General features: G+C 50.0%; 3 protein-coding genes across 16 annotated transcripts in view; 2 read left to right on the forward strand and 1 right to left on the reverse strand.

Moving 5' to 3' along the window:
- The first annotated feature begins 62 nt into the window (after positions 1 to 62).
- On the forward strand, positions 63 to 6,379 carry MRPS34 (mitochondrial ribosomal protein S34). The gene is made up of 4 exons (XM_075566240.1): positions 63 to 370; positions 2,851 to 3,054; positions 3,750 to 3,792; positions 5,498 to 6,379. The coding sequence occupies exons 1-4, from the start codon at positions 257 to 259 to the stop codon at positions 5,788 to 5,790; spliced, it is 654 nt and encodes a 217-aa protein (XP_075422355.1). The 5' UTR covers positions 63 to 256; the 3' UTR covers positions 5,791 to 6,379.
- Positions 6,380 to 7,887: 1,508 nt separating this feature from the next.
- On the forward strand, positions 7,888 to 19,453 carry NME3 (NME/NM23 nucleoside diphosphate kinase 3). 2 transcript variants are annotated; one of them, XM_075566243.1, is made up of 5 exons: positions 7,888 to 7,975; positions 11,562 to 11,692; positions 16,650 to 16,751; positions 17,226 to 17,338; positions 18,123 to 19,453. In XM_075566243.1, the coding sequence occupies exons 1-5, from the start codon at positions 7,954 to 7,956 to the stop codon at positions 18,238 to 18,240; spliced, it is 486 nt and encodes a 161-aa protein (XP_075422358.1). In that variant the 5' UTR covers positions 7,888 to 7,953; the 3' UTR covers positions 18,241 to 19,453. The 2 variants fall into 2 exon arrangements, with proteins under 2 accessions (XP_075422358.1, XP_075422356.1); XM_075566241.1 differs by lacking the exon at positions 7,888 to 7,975 and adding an exon at positions 8,771 to 8,928.
- Positions 19,454 to 21,938: 2,485 nt separating this feature from the next.
- MAPK8IP3 (mitogen-activated protein kinase 8 interacting protein 3) overlaps positions 21,939 to 26,525 on the reverse strand; it is a 72,509-nt gene continuing 67,922 nt past the window's right edge. For all 13 annotated transcript variants that reach the window (XM_075566258.1, XM_075566256.1, XM_075566262.1 and 10 more), the window contains 3 exons: positions 24,842 to 25,021; positions 24,255 to 24,398; positions 21,939 to 23,754 (listed from right to left, as the gene is read on the reverse strand). In XM_075566258.1, coding sequence (XP_075422373.1) covers positions 23,630 to 23,754; positions 24,255 to 24,398; positions 24,842 to 25,021 — 449 coding nt within the window. In that variant the 3' untranslated portion in view covers positions 21,939 to 23,629. The remainder of the gene's footprint in view (positions 23,755 to 24,254; positions 24,399 to 24,841; positions 25,022 to 26,525) is intronic.

A 26,525-nucleotide genomic window follows, 5' to 3' on the forward strand; every position in this document is an offset into this window, starting at 1 on the left:
GGCTTTACGGTAAACAGACGTGCGCTACGGCGGCCATCTTTGCTTTGGGTAAAATGTATCCTCTGCCCACACAGGTAGGAAATGGTATACAGTACTATCCCCCCTCCCCTCGCCTGTGAATGCTGGTCACGTGACATGCCTGTCAGCACGCTGACGTCTATAGGACGCGACGCTCTGTGTGCTCCGGTTCTCCGATCACCGCGTGCCCCGGTTCTCCGATCACCACGTACAGGGAGATCACCGTGTGCAGGGAAGCATGGCCCGGAAAAAGAAGATACGGTTCATCGCCGAGATGGCCAGGAAAATCCGAGCCTACAGGGAGCTGAAGAACCGGCCCCGTGACTCCCAGCGTTATGCCCTGGATTACCAGGTCACTGACCCCCCCCCCCCCATGTACCCCATATACCCCGTGCATGCCCCTCTCTAGGGGAAGGTCACACTCTCTATACAGCGCAGGGGAAGGTCACCCTCTCTATACAGCGCAGGGGAAGGTCACCCCCAATACAGCGCAGGGGAAGGTCACCCTCAATACAGCGCAGGGTGCAGGGGAAGGGTCATCCTCTCTATACAGTCAGGGTAAAGTCATCCTCTCTATACAGGCCAGCCCGTAAAGAAGGGTCACCCTCTCTATACAGCCCAGTCTGCAGGAGAAGGTCGCCCTCTACATAAGGGTTGTCCAAACTTTTTTAGTTGAAGGCCAGATTAATTAAAAAGTAATCTGTTAAGCGCTATGTACATTAATGGTGCTATATAAATAAAGACATACATACATACATACAAGGGCCACATACTAACTACAGTATAAATAATATATATTTAAAAAGGGAGCTAGATCACAACTGGGAAATAACAGACCGGTAAACCTGACTTCAATAGTAGGGAAACTACTTGAAGGGTTAATACGGGATAATATTCAGGAATACCTAATGGAAAACAAAATTATTAGTAATAGTCAGCATGGATTTATGAAGGATAGATCTTGCCAAACTAACCTTATTTGTTTCTTTGAGGAGGTAAGTAGGAATTTAGACCAGGGTAATGCAGTTGATGTGGTCTACTTGGATTTTGCAAATTATATGGTTTCACACGAGGTTGGTGTACAAAATAAAGAAAATTGGACTCAGTAATATTATACTGTATGCACCTGGATTGAAACTGCTTAAAGGACAGACAACAGAGGGTTGTCATAAATTGAACTTTTTCAGGTTGGGCTAAAGTCGTGAGTGGAGTACCTCAGGGATCGGTACTGGGACCCCTGCTTTTTAACTTGTTTATTAATGACCTTGAGGTTGGGATCGAGAGCAAATTCTCCATCTTTGCTGATGATACTAAATTGTGTAATGTAATAGAATCAGAGCAGGATGTAATTTCTCTTCAGAAGGACTTGGAGAGACTGGAAACATGGGCAGATAAATGGCAGATGAGGTTTAATACAGATAAATGTAAGGTTATGCATTTGGGATGCAAGAATAAAAAGGCGACTTACAAATTAAATGGAGATATATTGGGGGAATCCTTGATGGAGAAGGATTTAGGAGTGCTTGTAGACAGCAGGCTTGGCAATAGTGCCCAATGTCATGCAGTAGCTGCAAAGGCAAACAAGATCTTATCTTGCATCAAACGGGCAATGGATGGAAGGGAAGTAAACATAATTATGCCCCTTTACAAAGCATTAGTAAGACCACACCTTGAATATGGAGTACAATTTTGGGCACCAATCCTAAGAAAAGACATTATGGAACTAGAGAGAGTGCAGAGAAGAGCCACCAAATTAATAAAGGGGATGGACAATCTAACTTATGAGAGGCTAGCTAAATTAGATTTATTTACATTAGAAAAGGGGCGTCTAAGAGGGGATATGATAACTATATACAAATATATTCAGGGACAATACAAGGAGCTTTCAAAAGAACTATTCATCCCACGGGCAGTACAAAGGACTCAGGGCCATCCCTTAAGGTTGAAGGAAAGGAAAGGGTTCTTTACAGTAAGGGCAGTTAAAATGTGGAATTCATTACCCATGGAGACTGTGATGGCAGATACAATAGATTTGTTCAAAAAAAGGTTGGACATCTTTTTAGATGGGGAAGGTATACAGGGATATACCAAATAAGTATACATGGGAAGGATGTTGATCCAGGGATTAATCCGATTGCCAATTCTTGGAGTCTCGGAAGGAATTAATTTTTCCCCTTAATGGGGTTTTTTGTTTGCTTTCCTCTGGATCAATAAGTAAGTATAGATATAGGATAAAGTATCTGTTGTCTAAATTTAGCATAGGTTGAACTTGATGGACGGAAGTCTTTTTTTCAACCTCCTCTACTATGTAACTATGTAACTATATGTAAATATGGAATCTCCATTGTGCATTCTCCCCCTCTCACTCTTCCACCTCTCTTCCATTCCCTCTTGCTCACTCACTCACTCAATGCCCCCCTCTTCTCATATCCTCCCCAAGACTCATATACACCATCTCTCCCCCCCCCCACCCCAAGAAACACACACCTTCCGCCCCAAGAATCTCACACATTTCCCCTCCCAAGAATCACACACACGCCTCCCCCCCCCCCACAAGAAACATTAACAAATTTAACATTGGGGGAGAAGGGTGCTGGTCCTTGCTCTACATACCTCCCAGACTGCAGAGGAGGGGGATGTCAACATCCTATATAGGCCAGACTGCAGCGGGATACAGCGCTATTACACATACACAAGGGGGTCACCTTGTATACATTAGTAACTTGCATAGATGGGAACCATGTGATGGAAAGGCATTTAACTTTAATTAGACTAGTGCAGTGGGCTTCATGATCCATGAATCCTGTGTCACGCCGTAACTGTCCATTCCAGACCATGACCCGACCCCTGACCGGGAAGCGCTTACCGGTGCTGGCTTGGGAGGATGCGAGGAACGAGAAACGTCTCTTCTCGCTACTCGCCGGCCTGCGACTCTTTGGGGTGGGACGCGTGGTGACCAGGAAGTCTTGGCTTGAGAGGCACGAGGAACCCTGCTACTGGACAATCACCAGGGTCAAAGTGGATTACACAGCCGAGGTGAGACAGGTGGTGGGTTTCAGTAGCTGGAACAACCACTACAACACAACTCCTTGTCTGGCCAGTGTAGTTCCCTGGGAGAATCGTAGTCTGCTCCCTTGGCGGTAACAACAAAGGATGCTGGTGACTGTGATTCCTTTATTGGCGCAATAGTGTTTGCAATTAGCCTCTCAAGGCTCGCTCTCTAAAAATATATTAAAATTATGTTGACATTTGCTCCGTGTTTTAATAGCATAGATTCAGTGGCTGAAATTAACATTTCAAAATAGGATTTGAGACCTGTGCATTAGATAATGTAGGAAAGTAGGCAGATGAATTGATCACCCAATTAAAAAGCGGCACCTTCATGTCCCGATGATGTGGTGGCTTTCTATTTGCTGTCGGAGTGAGGCTGACCCTGGCTGCCATATTAACCCTTGGGATGCCCAAGGACGTAGCTACCAAGTCATGGAGGCACTCCAGGGGCCCCATGACGTAGCTACGTTCTAATCTACGTGCTCGCGTCCGTAGGGTGAGCGCATTCTGAGCTCCTGCTCTTCCGTTCCTGTTATTCGTGACAGTGCGGCTGGGGCACTCTGGGTACCATAACGCCTCTTTGGCGCTCAAAGGGTTAATGTTTCCCAGACAAAAATGGGTGCTGGTAAACATGACCCTGAGACGGTCCTACGTAACGTGCGTTTTCCTTTGCTTTGCAGAACATGGACCACGGAAAAGCTTGGGGTTACTTAACATACAAAGGTAAGATTTGTCAGGACGGGGACACGCGTATAAACATCTTGGGTGAATCACAAGTGGTTCAGCAGGAGCTAAACTATTTATGGAATGGAAGAATTAATGTGCTGCTTTAGTTCTTAACTAAACAAAATGTATTTTTTTTTTTATTCACCGGTATATTGGCATCTGCTTTTATTAGGGCAACTTCTATTTTAATGGTTGCTGAGGGCAGTGGCCATTTTAACGTCCCTGGGAGGCAGAATGCCAGCAGCTCCTTGTTCTGGCATGACGCTGGAGAAATGACACCAGGCAGCATTGTTAAGACAAATGAAATATTCTTTTGAGTTTTCAATGTTTTGATCGCCAAGATTTGACCCTTTAAATATATCAGTCATTGGTGTCTCACGGTGCTCCCTTTGCCCCCAGGCCTCTCTTTAAAGGTGCAATCCCTGCTAGCAGACCACAACACGTGTTATAAATAATGTAACAATCTAAGGGTGAAGCAGTGGCTCTGAAAACGATGATGCTGACTTTAAAGCAGGGGAACCTGTGACCTTGGGCAAGTCACTTTATCTCCCTGTGCCTCAGGCACGTGTGTGTGTGTGTGTGTGTGTGTGTGTGTGTGTGTGTGTGTGTGTGTGTGTGTTTTAATACATGTAGCAGTTTGTTTAGCTTTTTTACGGCAATTTATCTAAGCTGCTGATCGGTCGGCGAAGATCCGGCCTCACAGGGCACCCACTATGGCCACCTATTTCTCAATAGGAAGTGCTGGGGCTTCCTAAATGGTGGCTAAAGTGAGGAAGCTTAATACATTATACCTCATTAAACAAAAAAAATGCCGTAAGTAATCGCCAATACTACACACTTTTTTTTAATTTGAATTTTTTTTAAACCACACACAGGATTTTGAAGGTAATGCAGCTTTAAGCACGACTGAGTGTTCCTAGAGACCTCTAAATGTGGGAGCGTTTGTGGGGATTTTTGTTAGCCTTCTCCCACCTTAGTCCTTGGAGTCCATAAAGATAAGAGGGGGGTGGAGGTACTGCCAGCGCAAACTCGTGTTAAACACCGTGACATCAGAAAGAAGGGAGCAGCCAGAGGAAATGAAACCCGTTCCACGTCTCCGCTCACTATGTCCACAGACTAACTCTACAACAAATGATTGCTGCACCTGCCCCAGTGAGCGTAAAACATAAACCTGCAGTTGTACGTTAAATATTTTTTCCCACATTGTACAATACGGATCTTATTTTCACCCCTCCAGTTTTTTTTACCTTCTCCCTGATTAAAAAAAATATATATTGTCTTATTCCTGACAAATGAGTGTAAAACGGAGGTTCACATGGCTGCTAAAGCCCCCTGCCACTTTGCTAAGGCTCGTTAAAATCCAATAATGTCAAAGATGAGCTCAGGATAAGGTAGTTTGTGATAAGACTCTGACGTCTGCATGGAAAACAGCTCTGTGGTGCCTGCTGGTGCGTAGCAAATGTGAACACTCTACAGCAGGCTTTGGGCCTTTGTGAATGTAAATTAAAATATCAAAGACGGATAGGAACAAAATAATGTTGGTAATCTGCTTTAGGGGCATTGAGCTCACTTTCATGAGAGGTAATTTTGTGGGGCAATTGCACCTTTAAACATGCCACCAGCATTAGTTCCCCTTTGGGAGTGCCCATGTCACTTTTCTGTGTCCAATCCACGTCTGATCTGCCCCTTCTTATACCCCCAGGTAAACCCAACAAGGAAGTGGAGGAGATAGACAAAGTGATGTACCACGACTGGCGCCTTTTGCCACTGCACGAGGAAGAAGACTTCAAGCGGTTCACTCCCGTGCCAGAGCCAGAACCCATCCGGTGCGTTCCGTACCCACCTCTCCTGCGTGCCATGGTCCTCGCCCAGTGGCAGATGGAAGGGAAGCCCCTGAGTGAGCCCATGATTGACCTCCAACGGACATCCTACTTCACCAAAGACTATTTTAAGCAGCAGGAAGAGAAGGGAGGCAGTGAGGGGACACCAGTGTGATGAGGTGGTCGGGAACATCAGGACTCTTCAACCATTGGGTGATCTACAGTGCACTAGACATGGAGAGCCAAGCGAGACATTAATGTCAATGGACTTTGCGGTCTGTGTATCAAGGTGAAGAATATTATGCATTGACGTTCTGATTATTTGTTCCTTACATTTGGCACCAATCATTAGCCAGGAAGGTTGACTCCTCCGAAGGCATAGACAGAAGGAAACCGCTGACCAACGCAGAGTTTAAAACATCCCATAAAGTGTGTGTAACGTATGTGTGTAACCCCTGATTGTTACTTTGCTCCCTACAACACCTTCCAGCTCCCCTCTATTTCTATATTTCTCCTATTGCTCTGTGTAACTCCCCCCCAAGTCCTCTGAGTCACCTGTGCTGAAGCGGGGAGATCCTGAAAACCTGAGTGGTGGGGGGGGCTTGAGAACCAGAGTTGAGCCCCCCCCCCCCCCTGCCTTGATACATGGACTCCCAGGCACAGGAAGATGTCGAGTTACTGCTTGTCTTGATATATAGCCCACTTGCTATTAACACGGATGTTTTGTAAGTCCCGATCTTCAATAAACCCCAAGTGACTTGTAACTCTGTCATTTGTACTCTTGCATTTTCAAGTATTTTTAAGCCTTTTGTTGCATGTCATGGTCGTGAAAGGTAAACACACACGCACACACACTTATTTGCTTATTGCATAAACAACCCAGACAGCATTGAACAATATTTAAAGTGGCAGTCTCCAAAAATTAAAATAATTAAAGCAGTGTGTCTCTGTGTATATCTATCAATATCAATTAGGCACTCACAGGACTTGTCTTAAGGTTAAACTGAAATGTTGACCCTTGCATAAAGCCCCTCAAACTGTATGTGTTGAGGCCTGTGATAGCCTGACTTTTTTTTTCCTTATGTCTTAATCCTTCTCGTGAGCACCCAGGCAATATAACCTAGTACTGGTTGTGCCACAGTTCTCCGTCTCTCTCCTCCCTCGTCCATCCACTGCAGGATGAAGGCTTCCCAGGTACTGCGGATGGAAGTCTCCACGTTGCTCCAACACATTTTCTACTTCCACCCCCCCACCCCATTTTACGGTTGGTCATCGTCTTGTTCTTTTAACCATAGTTTTTCAACGATGATCATTTCGTCGTCTTGACATGCCTGGCCCACTGCCATTTTTATGTCTTCACCCTAGCGATGATGTCAGACGTTTGTTTGGTTTCCGAAGCCATCCATTCTTTTCCCTATCTTCGGGTAATACCCAGCATACATCCCTCCATTCTGCTTTGCTGTGGCTGAAGTTCTTTGCAATTTAGGGTCCAAATTTCACGTCCATACGTGAGCACGGACACGGTGCACTGGTCAAATACTTTTCTCTTGAGACACAGTGGAAAGTTCCCTTGAAATATTGTCTAGTTTCTTCCAAATACGCTCCATCCACTCTTCATTCGCTTAGTGATTTCAAAAGCTTCCCATCCGTTGTCATTTACTGGCCATGGTAGACAAAATATTCGACTTCTAGTTCCAATCCATTTATTTCGATCTTTGCAGACTTGACACGTGTTAAACTTTGGTCTTGCGGAGATTCATACGGAGGCCCACATTCTACCAATTGGTTGCTGGAGGTCTTCTGGATTTGTGGCAAAAATGTCTGCAAATCGTAGGTAACACAAATATTCGCTGTTGATTTTTTGATTTCTTTTGTATCCCCAAGCTAATGTCTTGAAGAATTGTTCAAGTGTTGCACTGAAAAGCATTGGTGACATGGTATCTCCCTGTCGCACTCTCTTGTGATCCTTATCTTGATTGCCATATCAACCATTAGCTTACTTGAAGAGGCATTCTTGTAAATGTTCTTTTATAATATCAATGTACCTCAACACTTTGTCACGTACGCACACCTGTGAGCACGTGACCTGTGTTACTTTTATTATGCACAGACGATGGCATCACAGGATATTCTCATTTTGAATAAATTCACCCTTGGTTTGATACCTGCTGTAGCCAAGCCTCTTGCACCTCGCAGAACCATCTAGAGCAGGAAGTGCAAACTTTTGATGCTGCGCCTCCCCCATTTTCGCGCCCCTCTCCTGCCTGGCAGCAGCGTCAAATGATGCTATGGGGGGGTCACGGGACATCAGGTCACATGACTCTGACGTCGCGTTACCATGGAGACATGTCTGAATCCCGGTAAGTTTTATTCTTGCAGAGGCGTTTTGCGATCCTCCGGCATTAATTTAAATGCCTTGGAGAGGAGCGCGGGACCTCTGCAACCGTCCGCGCCCCCCCACCCCCCGGACCAATCTCCTGCCCCCCCCCCCCCAGTTTGCGCTCCGCAGATCTAGAGAATGTGTTTGAAGTTAAGCTGTAAAACGACCATATTTTATTCCCAAGTCTCCAGACAATGCTCTTATCTCAACCCTTAAGTGAGCCCCTACAGGATAACCCATATATATATATATATATATTTAGTATTTTTAAACTCCGACTGTATTTCATTAACCCCGTAACCACCAAAGGGATTAAAATAGCTAATATCTCATTATCAGGACACGGGGTGGCTGCTTTAAACCACGGAACAGTGTAACTAATGGCATTAAAGATATTGAATCCGTGATAGTAACAACTGTAATTATTTGTATTCTGTAAACAAATGAAAGAAAATTTCCCCCGGGCCTTCATGCTTATCCACAACCATCTAGTGAAATAATGGAGCTCTATATTGGATTATCACCAAAAAGAGAATAAATACAGCTTGTAAAACCCCTCCAGAGCACGGAGACAGAAGCAAAACAACTTGTGCAGAAAATAAATAAAATAAAAGTTTGCTTCGTGTGTCTCTGAGATATCAATGGCAGCGACCGTATTAACGCTTGGTGTGCTGGAGGGCCCGCGGCAGCAGAGCCGCACAGCCGCACATTGCGATCACGTGACCGTTCCGCGGAGGGATCCGGCCTCGGTGTGCGGTCCCCGCTGGGATATTTCTGCATATAGTCCCGGCTCTGCTGTGCTCACGTTGAGAGGCTCAGAGAGCGTGCGCGCCCTCCGCCGGTGCCGGCTTCTGCTTAGTGCGCGCTCCCGCCTCCCTGCCCTCGCCATGATCTGTCTGGTGCTGACCATCTTTGCGAACATCTTCCCGACCGGTGAGAACCCCCCCCCTCGGGGACCCCCCTGCACATACAGGCTGAGGGAGTGGGGGTGCACTGAAGGGGGGCTATACATAGAGAACCCCCCTAACACATGAGGGAGCATTACAATGAGAACCCCCCCGCGGGGACCCACTGCACATACAGGCTGAGGGAGTGGGGGTGCACTGAAGGGGGACTATACATAGAGAACCCCCCTAACACATGAGGGAGCATTACAATGAGAACCCCCCCGCGGGGACCCCCTGCACATACAGGCTGAGGGAGTGGGGTGCACTGAAGGGGGGCTATACATAGAGAACCCCCCTAACACATGAGGGAGCATTACAATGAGAACCCCCCCGCGGGGACCCCTTGCACATACTGAGTGGAGGTGCACTCAGAAGGTCCAATATATATATATATACACAGATATATACCCACCCCCCACTCAGGAGGACTCCAGCCTCATTGTAAGGGGACCTCTCACTGGCCCTCACCCTCCATTTAATGGGGACTCGCCCTCCTAGTAGCGGAGACCCCTCCCACCACCCTCAGCCTCATTGTACCTGGATCCCTCCCACTCCCAGCCTCCTTGTAACTAAATGTAGCGTAGGTTGAACTTGATGGACGTATGTCTTCTTTCAACCTCATCTACTATGTAACGGAGACCCCTCCCTCGCTCCCAGCCTCCCTGTAACGGAGACCCCTCGCTCATCCTCAGCCTCCTTGTAACGGAGACCCCTCGCTCATCCTCAGCCTCCTTGTAACGGAGACCCCTCGCTCATCCTCAGCCTCCTTGTAACGGAGACCCCTCGCTCATCCTCAGCCTCCCTGTAACGGAGACCCCTCCCTCGCTCCCAGCCTCCCTGTAACGGAGACCCCTTCCTCGCTCCCAGCCTCCCTGTAACGGAGACCCCTTCCTCGCTCCCAGCCTCCCTGTAACGGAGACCCCTCGCTCATCCTCAGCCTCCTTGTAACGGAGACCCCTCGCTCATCCTCAGCCTCCTTGTAACGGAGACCCCTCGCTCATCCTCAGCCTCCTTGTCACGGAGACCCCTCGCTCGCCCCCAGCCTCCCTGTAACGGAGACCCCTCCCTCGCTCCCAGCCTCCCTGTAACGGAGACCCCTCCCTCGCTCCCAGCCTCCCTGTAACGGAGACCCCTCCCTCGCTCCCAGCCTCCCTGTAACGGAGACCCCTCCCTCGCTCCCAGCCTCCCTGTAACGGAGACCCCTCCCTCGCTCCCAGCCTCCCTGTAACGGAGACCCCTCCCTCGCTCCCAGCCTCCTTGTAACGGAGACCCCTCCCTCGCTCCCAGCCTCCTTGTAACGGAGACCCCTCCCTCGCTCCCAGCCTCCTTGTAACGGAGACCCCTCCCTCGCTCCCAGCCTCCCTGTAACGGAGACCCCTCGCTCATCCTCAGCCTCCTTGTAACGGAGACCCCTCGCTCATCCTCAGCCTCCTTGTAACGGAGACCCCTCGCTCGCCCCCAGCCTCCCTGTAACGGAGACCCCTCCCTCGCTCCCAGCCTCCCTGTAACGGAGACCCCTCCCTCGCTCCCAGCCTCCCTGTAACGGAGACCCCTCCCTCGCGCCCAGCCTCCCTGTAACGGAGACCCCTCCCTCGCGCTCAGCCTCCCTGTAACGGAGACCCCTCCCTCGCTCCCAGCCTCCCTGTAACGGAGACCCCTCCCTCGCTCCCAGCCTCCTTGTAACGGAGACCCCTCCCTCGCTCCCAGCCTCCTTGTAACGGAGACCCCTCCCTCGCACTCAGCCTCCCTGTAACGGAGACCCCTCCCTCGCTCCCAGCCTCCCTGTAACGGAGACCCCTCCCTCGCTCCCAGCCTCCCTGTAACGGAGACCCCTTCCTCGCCCCCAGCCTCCCTGTAACGGAGACCCCTCCCACTCAGCCTCCCTGTAACGGAGACCCGTCGCTCATCCTCAGCCTCCCTGTAACGGAGATCCCTCCCTCGCCCCCAGCCTCCCTGTAACGGAGACCCCTCCCTCGCTCCCAGCCTCCCTGTAACGGAGACCCCTCCCTCGCTCCCAGCCTCCCTGTAACAGAGACCCCTCCCTCGCACTCAGCCTCCCTGTAACGGAGACCCCTCCCTCGCACTCAGCCTCCCTGTAACGGCACCCCTTTCTCTCTGAGCCTCCCTGTAACGGCACCCCTTCCTCACCCTCCCTGTAACGGAGACCCCTCCCTCAGCCTCCCTGTAACGGAGACCCCTCCCTCAGCCTCCCTGTAACGGAGACCCCTCCCTCACTCTCAGCCTCCCTGTAACGGCACCCCTCCCTCACTCTCAGCCTCCCTGTAACGGCACCCCTCCCTCACTCTCAGCCTCCCTGTAACGGAGACCCCTCCCTCCCTCAGCCTCCCTGTAACGGGACCCCTCCCTCACTCTCAGCCTCCCTGTAACGGGACCCCTCCCTCACTCTCAGCCTCCCTGTAACGGGACCCCTCCCTCACTCTCAGCCTCCCTGTAACGGAGACCCCTCACTCACTCTCAGCCTCCCTGTAACGGAGACCCCTCACTCTCAGCCCACACCTATTAGAGACCAGTCTCCCTTGCTGCATATCCGTGTCAGGCCTAGTACGCGCTGTCTCTGTGTCCCCTGCATCCATTGTCACTGTCGCCCTCTCTCTGCAGCCTGGACGGGGATTAATGAGCGCACCTTCCTGGCCATCAAACCCGATGGTTACCAGCGGCGTCTGGTCGGGGAGATCATCCGGCGCTTCGAGAGGAAGGGATTTCGCCTGGTCGCAATGAAGATGATGCAGGTGAAATAAAGACAGACCCGTGTGTGTGTGTGTGTTAGTGTTAGTGTGTGTGTGTGTGTGTTAGCAATGTGTGTGTCAATGTCACTGTGTGTGTGTCTGGCACTGTAACTGTGTGTGTGTGTGTGTGTGTGTGTGTGTCACTGTGTGTGTGTGTCACTGTGTGTGTGTGTCACTGTGTGTGTGTGTCACTGTGTGTGTGTGTCACTGTGTGTGTGTGTCACTGTGTGTGTCACTGTGTGTGTGTGTCACTGTGTGTGTGTGTCACTGTGTGTGTGTGTCACTGTGTGTGTGTGTGTGTGTCACTGTGTGTGTGTGTGTGTCACTGTGTGTGTGTGTGTGTCACTGTGTGTGTGTGTCACTGTGTGTGTGTGTCACTGTCTGTGTGTGTGTGTGTCACTGTGTGTGTCACTGTCTGTGTGTGTGTGTGTGTGTGTGTGTCACTGTCTGTGTGTGTGTGTGTGTGTGTGTCACTGTCTGTGTGTGTGTGTGTGTGTGTGTCACTGTCTGTGTGTGTGTGTGTGTGTCACTGTCTGTGTGTGTGTGTGTGTGTGTGTGTGTGTGTGTGTTAGCACCTAGGTGCCGGGTATGAAATAACAATATATATATTTGAGAAGAAACTCTTTAATGTAGACTTTATATGTGCTAAATCAGAGTACACTGCCGGCTGCGAGGGATATCTGCTTGATACAGTAGAAACTATAGGGTAGTTGCTCCCATAATAAAGTTTTGATAGCACAAAGGGGGTTCCTCAGCCCTTCTCCAATAAAATCAGGATACTTTATTGCAAAAATATTGAATTCATGCTAAAAACAAAAAAAACCCAGGTTGACCTTTCGGGGGTCACAGCCCTTAATCAAAACCTCAATGGCGATAACACACGCAGTCTCTTTAAAAAGGGTGCAAGGCGCAAGAAACGCCAGAGCCGGGGCAGAGTGGGCACGCGCCAGTGATGTAACCTGGGATGCGTCTCTATGGAAACCTCGCCACGTTACCCAGCGTCCCTCCAACAGCGTGATGACATCATCTGCAGCACGCCAGTGTGGCCATTAACTGATGGGGAGAGACTGTGATACAACATAGAAATAGGGCAGCACCCCCTCCCGTTCCTGTGTCAGGGTGGTGCCCCCCTCCCGTTCCTGTGTCAGGGTGGTGCCCCCCTCCCGTTCCTGTGTCAGGGTGGTGCCCCCCTCCCGTTCCTGTGTCAGGGTGGTGCCCCCCTCCCGTTCCTGTGTCAGGGTGGTGCCCCCTCCCGTTCCTGTGTCGGGGCGGCTCCCCCCTCCCGTTCCTGTGTCAGGGTGGTGCCCCCCTCCCGTTCCTGTGTCAGGGTGGTGCCCCCCTCCCGTTCCTGTGTCAGGGTGGTGCCCCCCTCCCGTTCCTGTGTCAGGGTGGTGCCCCCCTCCCGTTCCTGTGTCAGGGTGGTGCCCCCCTCCCGTTCCTGTGTCAGGGTGGTGCCCCCCTCCCGTTCCTGTGTCAGGGTGGTGCCCCCTCCCGTTCCTGTGTCAGGGTGGTGCCCCCCTCCCGTTCCTGTGTCAGGGTGGTGCCCCCCTCCCGTTCCTGTGTCAGGGTGGTGCCCCCTCCCGTTCCTGTGTCGGGGCGGCTCCCCCCTCCCGTTCCTGTGTCAGGGTGGTGCCCCCCTCCCGTTCCTGTGTCAGGGTGGTGCCCCCCTCCCGTTCCTGTGTCGGGGCGGCTCCCCCTCCCGTTCCTGTGTCAGGGTGGTGCCCCCTCCCGTTCCTGTGTCAGGGTGGTGCCCCCCTCCCGTTCCTGTGTCAGGGTGGTGCCCCCCTCCCGTTCCTGTGTCAGGGTGGTGCCCCCCTCCCGTTCCTGTGTCAGGGTGGTGCCCCCCTCCCGTTCCTGTGTCAGGGTGGTGCCCCCTCCCGTTCCTGTGTCAGGGTGGTGCCCCCCTCCCGTTCCTGTGTCAGGGTGGTGCCCCCCTCCCGTTCCTGTGTCAGGGTGGTGCCCCCCTCCCGTTCCTGTGTCAGGGTGGTGCCCCCCTCCCGTTCCTGTGTCAGGGTGGTGCCCCCTCCCGTTCCTGTGTCGGGGCGGCTCCCCCCTCCCGTTCCTGTGTCGGGGCGGCTCCCCCTCCCGTTCCTGTGTCGGGGCGGCTCCCCCCTCCCGTTCCTGTGTCAGGGTGGTGCCCCCCTCCTGTTCCTGTGTCAGGGTGGTGCCCCCCTCCTGTTCCTGTGTCAGGGTGGTGCCCCCCTCCTGTTCCTGTGTCAGGGTGGTGCCCCCCTCCTGTTCCTGTGTCAGGGTGGTGCCCCCTCCCGTTCCTGTGTCCGGGCGGCTCCCCCCTCCCGTTCCTGTGTCAGGGTGGTGCCCCCCTCCTGTTCCTGTGTCAGGGTGGTGCCCCCTCCCGTTCCTGTGTCAGGGTGGTGCCCCCCTCCCGTTCCTGTGTCGGGGCGGCGCCCCCCTCCCGTTCCTGTGTCGGGGCGGCGCCCCCCTCCCGTTCCTGTGTCGGGGCGGCGCCCCCCTCCCGTTCCTGTGTCGGGGCGGCGCCCCCCTCCCGTTCCTGTGTCGGGGCGGATCCCCCCTCCCGTTCCTGTGTCGGGGCGGCGCCCCCCTCCCGTTCCTGTGTCGGGGCGGATCCCCCCTCCCGTTCCTGTGTCGGGGCGGCGCCCCCCTCCCGTTCCTGTGTCAGGGTGGTGCCCCCCTCCTGTTCCTGTGTCAGGGTGGTGCCCCCTCCCGTTCCTGTGTCAGGGTGGTGCCCCCCTCCCGTTCCTGTGTCGGGGCGGCGCCCCCCTCCCGTTCCTGTGTCGGGGCGGCGCCCCCCTCCCGTTCCTGTGTCGGGGCGGCGCCCCCCTCCCGTTCCTGTGTCGGGGCGGCGCCCCCCTCCCGTTCCTGTGTCGGGGCGGATCCCCCCTCCCGTTCCTGTGTCGGGGCGGATCCCCCCTCCCGTTCCTGTGTCGGGGCGGATCCCCCCTCCCGTTCCTGTGTCGGGGCGGCGCCCCCCTCCCGTTCCTGTGTCGGGGCGGCGCCCCCCTCCCGTTCCTGTGTCGGGGCGGATCCCCCCTCCCGTTCCTGTGTCGGGGCGGATCCCCCCTCCCGTTCCTGTGTCGGGGTGGTGCCCCCCTCCCGTTCCTGTGTCGGGGTGGTGCCCCCCTCCCGTTCCTGTGTCGGGGCGGATCCCCCCTCCCGTTCCTGTGTCGGGGTGGTGCCCCCCTCCCGTTCCTGTGTCGGGGCGGATCCCCCCTCCCGTTCCTGTGTCGGGGCGGATCCCCCCTCCCGTTCCTGTGTCGGGGCGGCATACAGAGATGGGTTTTCGGACCTACCAGTAGCAAACCACTTCTTGTCTTAATGTTTCAAGCATCGGACTTATGCCTGTGGAACAAATTAGAAATCCCCCCGCCCCCCGGGGGGTGTAACCGGTCCCAATTGTTTCTGTAGGGAATGGTTTTGACCTTTACATTGGACACAATCCACCCCAAAGGACACAACATAAATATTGCTTATTTAAAAAAAAATGTTATAATGCTTATTTCACTTAAGATGACGTCATTGGTTTCCTGTTCTAATAGTCGAATGAGACGATCCCACTTGACTTTTATTTAGGGACAAACACTTTAGTATTCCTGATGACTTTGTACAACCTCTATGTATGGCCCGGTTCTAGTGGATAAAGGTGGTCCCAATAGATGAGTACGGACCATCCAAGGAGTGAATGAGCGTAGCGAGTATCTTCCATGCTACCCACATTGAGCAAACACCCAACTCGTGGCTTGGTGATAGCGGATGGTAACGATTCCTGATTGCAGAAGCGTGGACCGTCCCAGGATGACTTTTATCTTGCGTGTTGGCGGACATTAATTAGCATTGTAGTAAATGCAGAAGAACGCCACATTTCCCAGTACAGAGTTCTGAACGTTTTGTTGGGATATCGGGTTGCTACATATTTATATCCTTTCCTGACTAGTAGCGATGCGTCCATCTTCTGTGCTTACACCACCGCTATCTTTCTGTTTAGTGTGAACCTGTTAAAAGGCGGCCCTCCCCGGGAACCAAGGAGGCTGGGTGACCGGAGATCACTTACTGAATTAGGGGGAGCCGACTTTAACTGGAACTATTCCGTCCCAGGCTGAATTCAATAGAAGTATTACTGACCTGATGAAGACTGCAGAACTCTCAAAAGATTGTCCTGAGATGATCACCTAATACTTGAGTACTTTTCCAGGCTGAAATATGAATTGTCAAACTATGTTAAATCATGAGCAGATCACACCATTTATGAATGACTTATCTTGGTCGGACAATGAACTCCAGTTGTGTTGCTTTCCCTGGTCTCCTGCCATGTTTACCTACAGCTGTCTGAAAAACGTGCCGGGTGTTATGGACACATACTACAGTCTGATACCTCCTGGTTTTCTTTTTGTATCTGCTTTTGGTCTTCTCTCATGTTTTCCCCCATGATATTGACGTAATTTTGTTTACACTTAACTGGCCCTTCCAGTACGCCCAAGTATAGAGCTACACGGACCTCACATCACACCTTCCTGGGACACCCTGTTATTGGTGTTTACCCTGTTTTTACACTCGGGTGGGTTGTTTTTGCTTGTCTGTATAATATTGATAAAACTCCCACTGGAGATTGAAAAGTGTGTGTGTGTGTGTGTGTGTGTGTGTGTGTGTGTGTGTGTGTGTGTGTGTGTGTGTGTGTGTGTGTGTGTGTGTGTGTGTGTGTGTGTGTGTGTGTGTGTGTGTGTGTGTGTGTGTGTGTGTGTGTGTGTGTGTGTGTGTGTGTGTGTGTGTGTGTCTAGGACTTGTAAGGACTGTTGTAGGAATGTTGAATTGCACTGTTCTATGTTAGAACAGTCCTAACCACATGAAACACAGTAGTTCGTATTGATCTTTGTGTCTCGGCCTCAGTCTGCTGAAGGAACGTTAGATTAGTTTTACATCTGTACATATAACCACATTAGAAGGGGCAGACACACGATGTATTATAACTGCTTGTCTGTGTGTACAGGCCTCGGAGGGGCTGTTGAAGGAACACTACATTGCACTACAGAACCGGCCTTTTTACGATCGCCTGGTGAAGTACATGTCCTCCGGGCCGGTGATTGCCATGGTGAGGTCTGACCGCCCCACTCATCACCTCCTTGTCCTCTCCCCCTCTATATACTATTTCTTCTCTGTGTTCCTATAGCCTTATCCTTCCCTTTACCCTCCTCCTTATATCCATTACCTCCCATTTCTCCTTACATTGTCTCCTTTGCTGTCATCGTCTATATATCCTCTTTCCCTGTGTATATTCTACCACTCTTTCCCTATAGCCCACCTCTCTATATCCGCTCACCCCCTGTCGCTACCCTTGCACAGAAACCTCTACGTCCATTACACTTTTATTCTTAACCTACAGATATATATTTTCTCTCCCCGTTTCCCTTATTCTGTATAACAAGTAGTGTAACTTCCATTCAAGATAATTCAACATTGATGTATTGTTAACTGTACGTTATCCCACTTCTAACTAGACTGAATAGGTTCCAATATATTATACTTCTCGCCCGCTTACCCTCGCCCGCTTACCCTCGCATTGTAGGTCTGGCAGGGGCTGCACGTGGTGAAGACTGCCCGCGTCATGCTGGGTGAAACCAATCCTGCAGACTCCTCGCCGGGCACTATCCGGGGGGATTTTTGCGTGGACGTTAGCAGGTAAGACCCCCACGGGATACATAATCCTCACGAATGGAGAAAAATCATTCCTGATAGTTATTTATTTTTTTAAATACAGTAATATTTATTCATACAAAAAGTTGCACTTGCCCAATACTGGAGAGGGCTCAAGATTGTACACTTCGGACATATCGAAATTTTAATATCTAAATCCCTAGGTTGATAATATTTTCCAATGACCTTGGAACGTCTTTGACAAGTCGATGCACCACTACCAAGTCATGCTTATTAATCACTATTTTAGAAATCTTACCAACTTTATAATTATAGTTGTTGCCTATTTAAAGCCGCAATACGTGCTAAAGAACATCGCACTCACCCCAGCAAGGGGGGGCGGCAATGCATACATAGGCACATTGTCTGTGATCATTACAGTTACATTAATTTGTTAGTTACAGAATCTCCAGGGCCTGTCGTGTGGGTGTCCCTTGTTGACTGAACACCACACGTGCGTAGGTGGACATGGTACAGATGTAGCAAGACTTACTGTTTGTGTTGCCGCAGTCTCGCGACCGCCACAACTGCGGCCTGGGTGGATTAACGCTGTGGGGGTCCAACCCGGGAGCATAGCCGCCCCACCCACCCCCCTCCGCAGCGTGATCGCGGCAGACACTGTCCCTAGCGCTGCGGGCGTTTGCTGGGGGGACTGTGTGTCTTCCTACATCTGTATGTGAGATGTTCATCATTCTACTGCACTGCCGGTGGGTGGGTGTGTTCAGCCTCCTTCACTCGCTCCCTCTATCTCTCTCTCTCTCTCTCTTAGAAACGTGATCCACGGCAGCGACTCCAAAGAAAGTGCGCAGCGCGAGATCTCTCTCTGGTTCCAGCCGGACGAGCTGGTCTGCTGGCAGGACAGCGCAGAGAGCTGGGTATACGAGTAAACTGCACACCGGAGGCAGGGAAAGGGGAACAAGCACTGTAGGGACGGGCTATAGCTAGCTGGGCTTTAACAGGTGAATATTTGGTGGAGGTATAAGGAATTAGTCCATCTGACTAGCATGCATTTAGGGTGTAGGATTTCTCTGCTCCCGTCCCAATAAATGTAGGAACGCTGCACTCCCACGGTTACTCAAGCTGTATAAAACCCCTTCACTGCAGAAGGGCCAGCAACGCACAGCATCATGGGAAACCAGGCTCCCGTAGATTCAACAGAGCTAACCCAATTGCTGCCGAGAGTATCTTCTGAAAGCACCAGGCTTTGTGGAGCACACATGACCCGAAGCAATTAGTAAGGCACTAGCGGAGATCGGTTACATCCCATGGATCGCTCCCTACAACTGTGCAGTGTTGCACTCCCTTTAGCAGCAACGGGGCTGCCCCTTTTGTAAAACATGAGAAATTGGGGTGCAGAACGGGTTTCAATGTAAAGTCACATGTCTTACGACGTGCTGTGGTCCTAGTAGTCATCCTGCGGGCTAATTGCAACCTTGGCTGTGGGTTACAGCAGGGGGGGGCTCAACTCCAGTCCTCAAGCCCAACCTCCAACAGGTCAGGTTTTCAGGATATCCCTGTTTCAAGCACAGGTGGCTCAATCATTCCCTGCTTCAGAGGAAGTCTCCACCTGTGCTGAAGCAGGAATAACCTGAAGACCTGCCCCGTTGGGAGAGCTTGAGGACTGGAGTTGAGCACCTGCTGGGTTACAGTACAAGGTGTCCGTCCAGACTATCAAAAGAGAGAACCTTGATTATGATTGTACGCTCCAAGCTATATCCTTTTGATATATGCGGTGGCCCGTCTCTGTGTATCCCCTTTCATTCCAGAGAGGTTCGCTTTTTCTAAAGAATTTGAATAAGCCGACTTGAGTATAACATCCAGCGTGTGGAAGTGCAAATCCTCAAGTCTTTATTTTCTTTTTATATAAGGGAAGGAAGATGCAGTAAAAAGGATCCAAGCGTTTTTAATACATTTCTATTTTCTTTTCACAGTGCTTTTAGTTTAGGGGCGACTAACCCGCTGCAAGAAAGAAATACAGCCCAACCCCCTTATAACGCTGGGCTTGGGGTGCAAAGAATCACATCGCGTTATAAGCGGATCGCGTTAGAAATAATGTACAATTGTATGCATTGTACAATAAAGTATTTAAGACACTAATAATCATGTTGTAAAGTATTCATAAATACGGAAATTGGGAGCCGCGCGTGCATCGCGTTATAAGCAGATTCGCGTTATAACGGGGTTGAGCTGTATTTGTTTTTTTGTGACGGCATTTTCAATTCGTCACACAGTGCTACCTTTTAAAACCTCGGGTGGGAAGTGGAGAGGTGTGCGGCAGGGGGGTGGGAGGCGGGGAATTGTGCGGGTGGGAGGCGGGGAGGGGTGGGAGGCGGGGATCTGTTTACAGCACAGCGATTATGGGAAATAGCACCTTTTTGTATTTTTAATTTTTTTTTGTAATAAAAACTTTGACAAATGAGTCCTGTTATGTTTTGGTTCCAGCTTTCCAGACAGGCAGAGAAAAGATGGCAGCATTTCCCTCACTATCTGGTCTTTAGGACTTATGAATGGGGCTCACGCTATGTAAATCCTACCGGGCTGTGAGCCCCATTCAGTCGCAGTGTTCATCCGATGGGCCATTACAGCGTATATGGACTATGCTGCAGAGTGTTTGCGAGATGATTGTGCATTTTCCTCACACACAGGCTCAAAAACAGTAGCATCTGTAAATACTGGTGATGTATTTTTAACCAGAATAGACCCACATTCACCAGAAATACTGTACTGTAAATACAGTAGTGATTCTGGAATCGGCAATCCAGGCCACAGCAATGTCAACAGCCGTGCGGGAGGAGGCTACAACTTTGCGTGTGTAGCAGTTAATAATAATAGCATGTTCTTGTATAGCGCTGCTAGTATTACGTAGCGCTTTACAGAGACATTTTTGCAGACACAGGCCCTGCCCCGTAGAGCTTACAATCTATGTTTTGGTGCCTGAGGCACAGGGAGATAAAGTGACTTGCCCAATGTCACAGGGAGCCAACACGGAGAATTGAACCTGGTTCCCCAAACCCTGTGCCAGTCAGTGTCTTTACTCACTGAGGCACTCTCAGTTTAGCCAGTGTCCGGGGTTAGAAACGCGAGAGCGGGGGAGAAAAGGAGGGGCATGTAGATCGAGAGGAGGATAGGGTGCGTACCAGAGCAGATGGAAGAGAGGGCGGAGCGCCAAGTGGAACCAAGAGCTGGCAAGTTAATGGTCTCTGCAGAAACGAGGGGTAGATGGAGGTGAGGGGGAGAAGTGACAGAAAATGAGATAAGATGATGTCAGAGAGGGGTAAGGGTGAAATGGAGAAGTAATGATGGATCCCAGGCAGTATGGTGGGTTGCTGAGCCCGTGTGGGCACTGCACGGCCAGTAAAGCCCCAAACTGCACCTTAGCGTGGGTGGTATAGCTGTCAATTAAAGCAGGAGCTTCGAAAGTCGCTCCGCACAATGCTTTGCATCCACAGCCATTGACAGCTATACCCCCCCCCCCCCCCCCCCCCCCCCCGTTCTGTCTGCACACACTGAGGTGCAGTTTGGGGCATTATCAAGCAGGTTGCCCCCACATGCGCAGGACACCATAGTGCCTGGAATGGGTCGAACAGTTTTGTTAGCGATAGTCTGATGAGTCAGTAATAAGATTTATTTATTGAGGGATGGCAAATTTTCAAGCAGGAGGTGCACAATGCAAAAACAGTTGGGAACCACTGCCCCCTAGAGGAATGAACGAAGAAGAAAACTTTAAATTTTTCTTGCATTAATGTGACTCCTGTCCTCAAGAGCCACCAACAGGTCAGGTTTTCAAGATACCCCAGCTTCAGCACAGGCTGCTCAGTCTTTGACTGAGCCTCTGATTCAGCCACCTTGCTGAAGCTGGGATATCCTGAATACCTGACCTGTGGGCTTGAGGACTGGAGCTGAGCCCCCTGGGTTAATGGACGCTTACATCAGAATAGGATAATGAGTTGTGACAAAATTGTGAACTGGGATCTCCCCTATTGGAAGCTTATTCTATTGTTTTACTTTAACCTCCGGGTTCAGACCTTGAATATAGGGGGAACCCTCAGTGTCTATAAGGGACAGTGGGCATTAAGGTATCCTCCTCAGTGTCTATAAGGGACAGTGGGCATTAAGGTATCCGTACACCCGACAAGTGGAGGAGTTACCCCCCCCCCCCCCCCCCGAATCGGTGTTATTTTGTATTCTGCACTACACATATCCAATAAATTAGCTTCTAAGCTACTTAAGTGATGTCTCAGAGTGCAGCTGTCTTTTAATTTGATCTATTTATATCTATAGTATGCACATGTATACACACATACACACGTATACGCACACATACATATATACACACATACACAGAAAACTAATTCATATACACACACTAATTCATACATATGTACACACGCACTAATTCATACATACACGCACTAATTCATACATACACACACAGAGACACTAATTCATACATACACACACACAGTACACAGTACACAGTACAGTACACAAACATATGAGCGTATGACAAGCTGCCCTTCCATATTCCACCAGTTGAGCATCAGCCCCACAGAGACTCCTGTAATAAATGAAAGCAGCGGCGTCCTGCCCAGGACTGTAATACATTTATTACATACATAACAGTTACATGGTGCTCATGTCACACGGGACAGAGAGAGAAAGCACAGGGGTTATTCATACAGCTGTCTTTGCATAATGCCACCGTTAAGACCAGAAGACAAACAACACACTGCAGAGTTTACAAGCCTTGAAGAGACACCCAGGAAACCTTTCAGATGGTAGAGATGGGAGGTAGAGCAGAAGGAGCTTTGTTACAGCCAAGCCGTTGACAGCTTGTTGGCGGGTATAAATGTGCTTTTGTTAACCCCTTTGATGGGTTTTAAGGGATTCCATGCGAGGAAAAATCTAGGGAGAAGAGCACTTCTAAATTGATTTATTTTTCAGCCCCAGCACTATCATTGGTATTGAAATTATTATAGGTAAATATGCAGCAAGAGCTTATCATGTAAAATATGCATTAACGAGAGCTTATTATCATGTAGAGTCTTTGTCATGTCTGATACCTCTTTGTTGGAACATGATCACAATGCAGTGTGTTAATATGCCCAAATTCTGCATGATTGCAGGTTTCTTAAATATGAAGAATTTTGGCAGATTCGTGCATAAGAAAACAGGCATCTTCTTTATTTTGAGATGGGCCAATAAAACAGGTGAAGGTATATATTTACAGACTGGAAATAGCCACTAGGAATCATTAATAGATGTGTTAAAGTGAAGAGCTGCTAACCATCCATAGGGGGTAATTCTATATTGTTCCAAATGGCCGTTATTGGGTGGAAATCCCTGTTGAAATCCATGGGAATTTTCATCCCATAGTGGCTATTCTGCTTTAGTTAATATACCTCAATCTACTTTTCTTTTGGTTCAACTGTTAATAGGAAATGCTAAAATCTACACTGTAATAACATGCCTGCTCCTTTCAGTGCCAGAGGACCTAGAAGGATCTGGGCAAAGGTCTTCTACTGACATGAGTGCTCTGTTGAGTTTTGTAAGTGTATAGAGATACTCTTTAGCACTGTACAATGTGTATATATTTCAGCGTTAGGGGGAGAGAGAGGTGTTTTGTGAGTGAGGCAAGGAAAAGATTCCTTAACCCCCAGAGTAATAAGAATTAATGATGTGGGGCCAGGTAATGATAAGTACTAATGAACTAGAAAATAACTGAATCAATGTGGATGGGGCAGTTGTGGGCTATCAACAAAGTTGACCTGGATCAAGGTATGATCCATGGATGAGAAGTTCGGGTTCCACTCGCTTAACCATGTAAGTTGTGCAATGAGATGATGGTCTTCATGGAGTCTTCTGTCCTATACCAACAGAATCTGCCATAATCCGTTTAGTGTCCGAGGAGAGGTTGGCAAGGCAATGCCCAAAGCTCTTGATCGCTGGCACAGGATAAGCATCATTGCAGGACGAGCGGAACGTTTCTTAATGCAGCAGAGAAGCAGCGAGAGTCTTGAGAACTTCCAGAAATCAGCCTCTCGTGGTTTCACCAAGCTCCAAAGCCGAGGAGGGGAAGGGATAGCTTTTCTGGAGGTGGATGCTGGGAGGTCAGAGGTTAAATGTAAGAGGAGCGGCGCACGCAGCATGGGTCCGAGAGTTCATGCCGATGCGGGATCCAAGTTCTTGTTTGGTTTTTCAGTGGGAGGAGGGATGCAGGAGGCCGTATGTACATCTTGGCATTCTGGAAAAAGGGGCGAAGGAAGGGGGCGGCTCTCACTCCGGGACGTAGGAGACCTGCCACACGATGATGTGACTTCGCTCCGCTTTTGAGAGCACTGGTTTGGCTTGGTTCTCACCATCTGCAGCGTGTTCTTCTGTTTCATCATCTTCACCGTCCCCTGTGGAAAGAAAATAAGGACTCGGACGTAGGTCATGGGTTGGATGGAAGAGCCTGTCACCCAGTGAAACCCCTCTAGTTCTATTGGCATGCTCCCTGTGGTCCCCAAACAGAAGTTATTATGGCTGCTAAGCTCCTCCCACTTTGTTACAGCACTGGACTTCAAAGTGCCTTATCAGAGCAGCTCAGGATAAGACCGCTTTCTCTGATCAATCTATTTGAAGTCTCCATGGAAAACAGCTCTGTTCTGCCTGCTGGGGTGGAGCAAGTGAACATAAACAGCAGGAGTGGTCATGTGAACACTCTACTGCAGGCTTTGGGCCTTTTGAAATAAAACATTGATGCAGAATAAAAAACAGGTAGGAAAAAGAAATAAATAATCACATTGATGTCAATTTCAAGAAAAGTCATTTTTTTGGCGGTGAAATGCACCAGGATTCAGTTTTCCAGAAGTAATGGGGCTGTCCTTGTACAGAGGGAGAGAAAGTAGTGCATACTCACCTATGCGGAAATCAATGTATCCCTCTCCTCCGCTCAACACCAGGACATTCTTGACTTTTTGCTCCTCCGACTCTGCGGAAGGGGTACCCGGATTCTCTGACGGGCTGTCCAGCACGCTGCCGTTCAACGTGGCGAGGACATTGCCTTGGAGCGCAAGAGACATATTAGTCTCTAAAACATATCTGATTAAAATGAAGACTGATAGACACCGAGCAGATTGACTCAGATACACACACAGACAAGCTGCCATGAGGGATTTGACCAGTCTCCCAAGTCTACCTAATATTTTGAGACCATCGGTCAATTGGAGAGACTTGGCTGGGACCAACCAGAATTTCCCCTGTGTATCCAGTGGGACAGTCCAAGCCAAGATAGCATTGACCAGAAGCCGTTGCAACACAGCTGAGTACTTTGCCAGTTGGATAAGCAGACAGGGCGACTAAACACCTCCATATTAAAGTTAAGCACCCCCCGGGACTCGATCTTCCAGACCCTACGATCCTCCATGTATATTGGGAACCAGCCCTAGACTGGAAACCTTCTACTGTCAACGTCAGGTTTGGAGCTGCTGGGACCTCTGCACTCACCTGGCACAGACACGAAGAACTTAACCGCGTCACGGTGCCCGTGGAAGCAGAGCTGCGCCTGCGCCATAGAGCAGTATGGGATGAAGCTGCCTGCAGACTTGTCGCAGTTATCGTCGCTGTACACGTGGATGACTCCCCCAGGGCGAGTCCCTTCTCCGGAGGTGGGAGAAGTCTTGTTGGCTAAAAACACGGATAGGGGGTTAGTGGACGCATCACAGCAGCAAAGCATGTGGCAACATACATACAAGAGAGATAGGTCAGCGGGTCTTCTACATGACCTCACACCCCTTTTAACACCCACTTCCCCATCTGGGTTAACTCTTTGCTGTGGGAATAGATGGAGAAGCAGCAGGTCTGATGATCATCATCCACCCCCTGTATTAGTGATGCGGAGTATCTTTATGTACACCCCCCCCCCCCTGTATTAGTGATGCGGAGTATCTTTATGTACACCCCCCCCCCCCCTGTATTAATGATGCAGAGTATCTTTATGTACATCCCCCCCTGTATTAGTGATGCAGAGTATCTTTATGTACATCCCCCCCTGTATTAGTGATGCGGAGTATCTTTATGTACATCCCCCCCTGTATTAGTGATGCGGAGTATCTTTATGTACATCCCCCCCTGTATTAGTGATGCGGAGTATCTTTATGTACACCCCCCCCTGTATTAGTGATGCAGAGTATCTTTATGTACACCCCCCCCCCCTGTATTAGTGATGCGGAGTATCTTTATGTACACCCCCCCCCCCCTGTATTAGTGATGCGGAGTATCTTTATGTACATCCCCCCCCCCCTGTATTAGTGATGCGGAGTATCTTTATGTACACCCCCCCTGTATTAGTGATGCGGAGTATCTTTATGTACATCCCCCCCTGTATTAGTGATGCAGAGTATCTTTATGTACATCCCCCCCTGTATTAGTGATGCGGAGTATCTTTATGTACATCCCCCCCTGTATTAGTGATGCGGAGTATCTTTATGTACATCCCCCCTGTATTAGTGATGCAGAGTATCTTTATGTACATCCACCCCCCCTGTATTAGTGATGCAGAGTATCTTTATGTACACCCCCCCCCCTGTATTAATGATGCAGAGTATCTTTATGTACATCCCCCCCCTGTATTAGTGATGCGGAGTATCTTTATGTACACCCCCCCCCTGTATTAGTGATGCAGAGTATCTTTATGTACACCCCCCCCCCTGTATTAGTGATGCAGAGTATCTTTATGTACACCCCCCCCCCCCTGTATTAGTGATGCGGAGTATCTTTATGTACATCCCCACCCCTGTATTAGTGATGCGGAGTATCTTATGTACATCCCCCCCCCCCTGAATTAGTGATGCGGAGTATCTTTATGTACATCCCCACCCCTGTATTAGTGATGCGGAGTACCTTTATGTACACCCCCCCCCCCCTGTATTAGTGATGCAGAGTATCTTTATGTACATCCCCCCCCTGTATTAGTGATGCGGGGTATCTTTATGTACATCCAGCCTGTGACTGCTCCTTTAGGGTTGATCTGTGCTACGGAATGGTGGGGACACCGCTTGGATTTGTGACAATGATGAGATCAGAGAGGGTGCGGCGCCCTGAGATTCATTACTAATTCTATTTCTTCTAGGTCAGCACAGACCTGATGTTTCTTACTTTATGCGCTTGTGTTTTTAGTAAAAAGACAGGT

This window comes from Ascaphus truei, chromosome 11 (assembly GCF_040206685.1).
Source record: "Ascaphus truei isolate aAscTru1 chromosome 11, aAscTru1.hap1, whole genome shotgun sequence".
Taxonomy (NCBI): domain Eukaryota; kingdom Metazoa; phylum Chordata; class Amphibia; order Anura; family Ascaphidae; genus Ascaphus; species Ascaphus truei.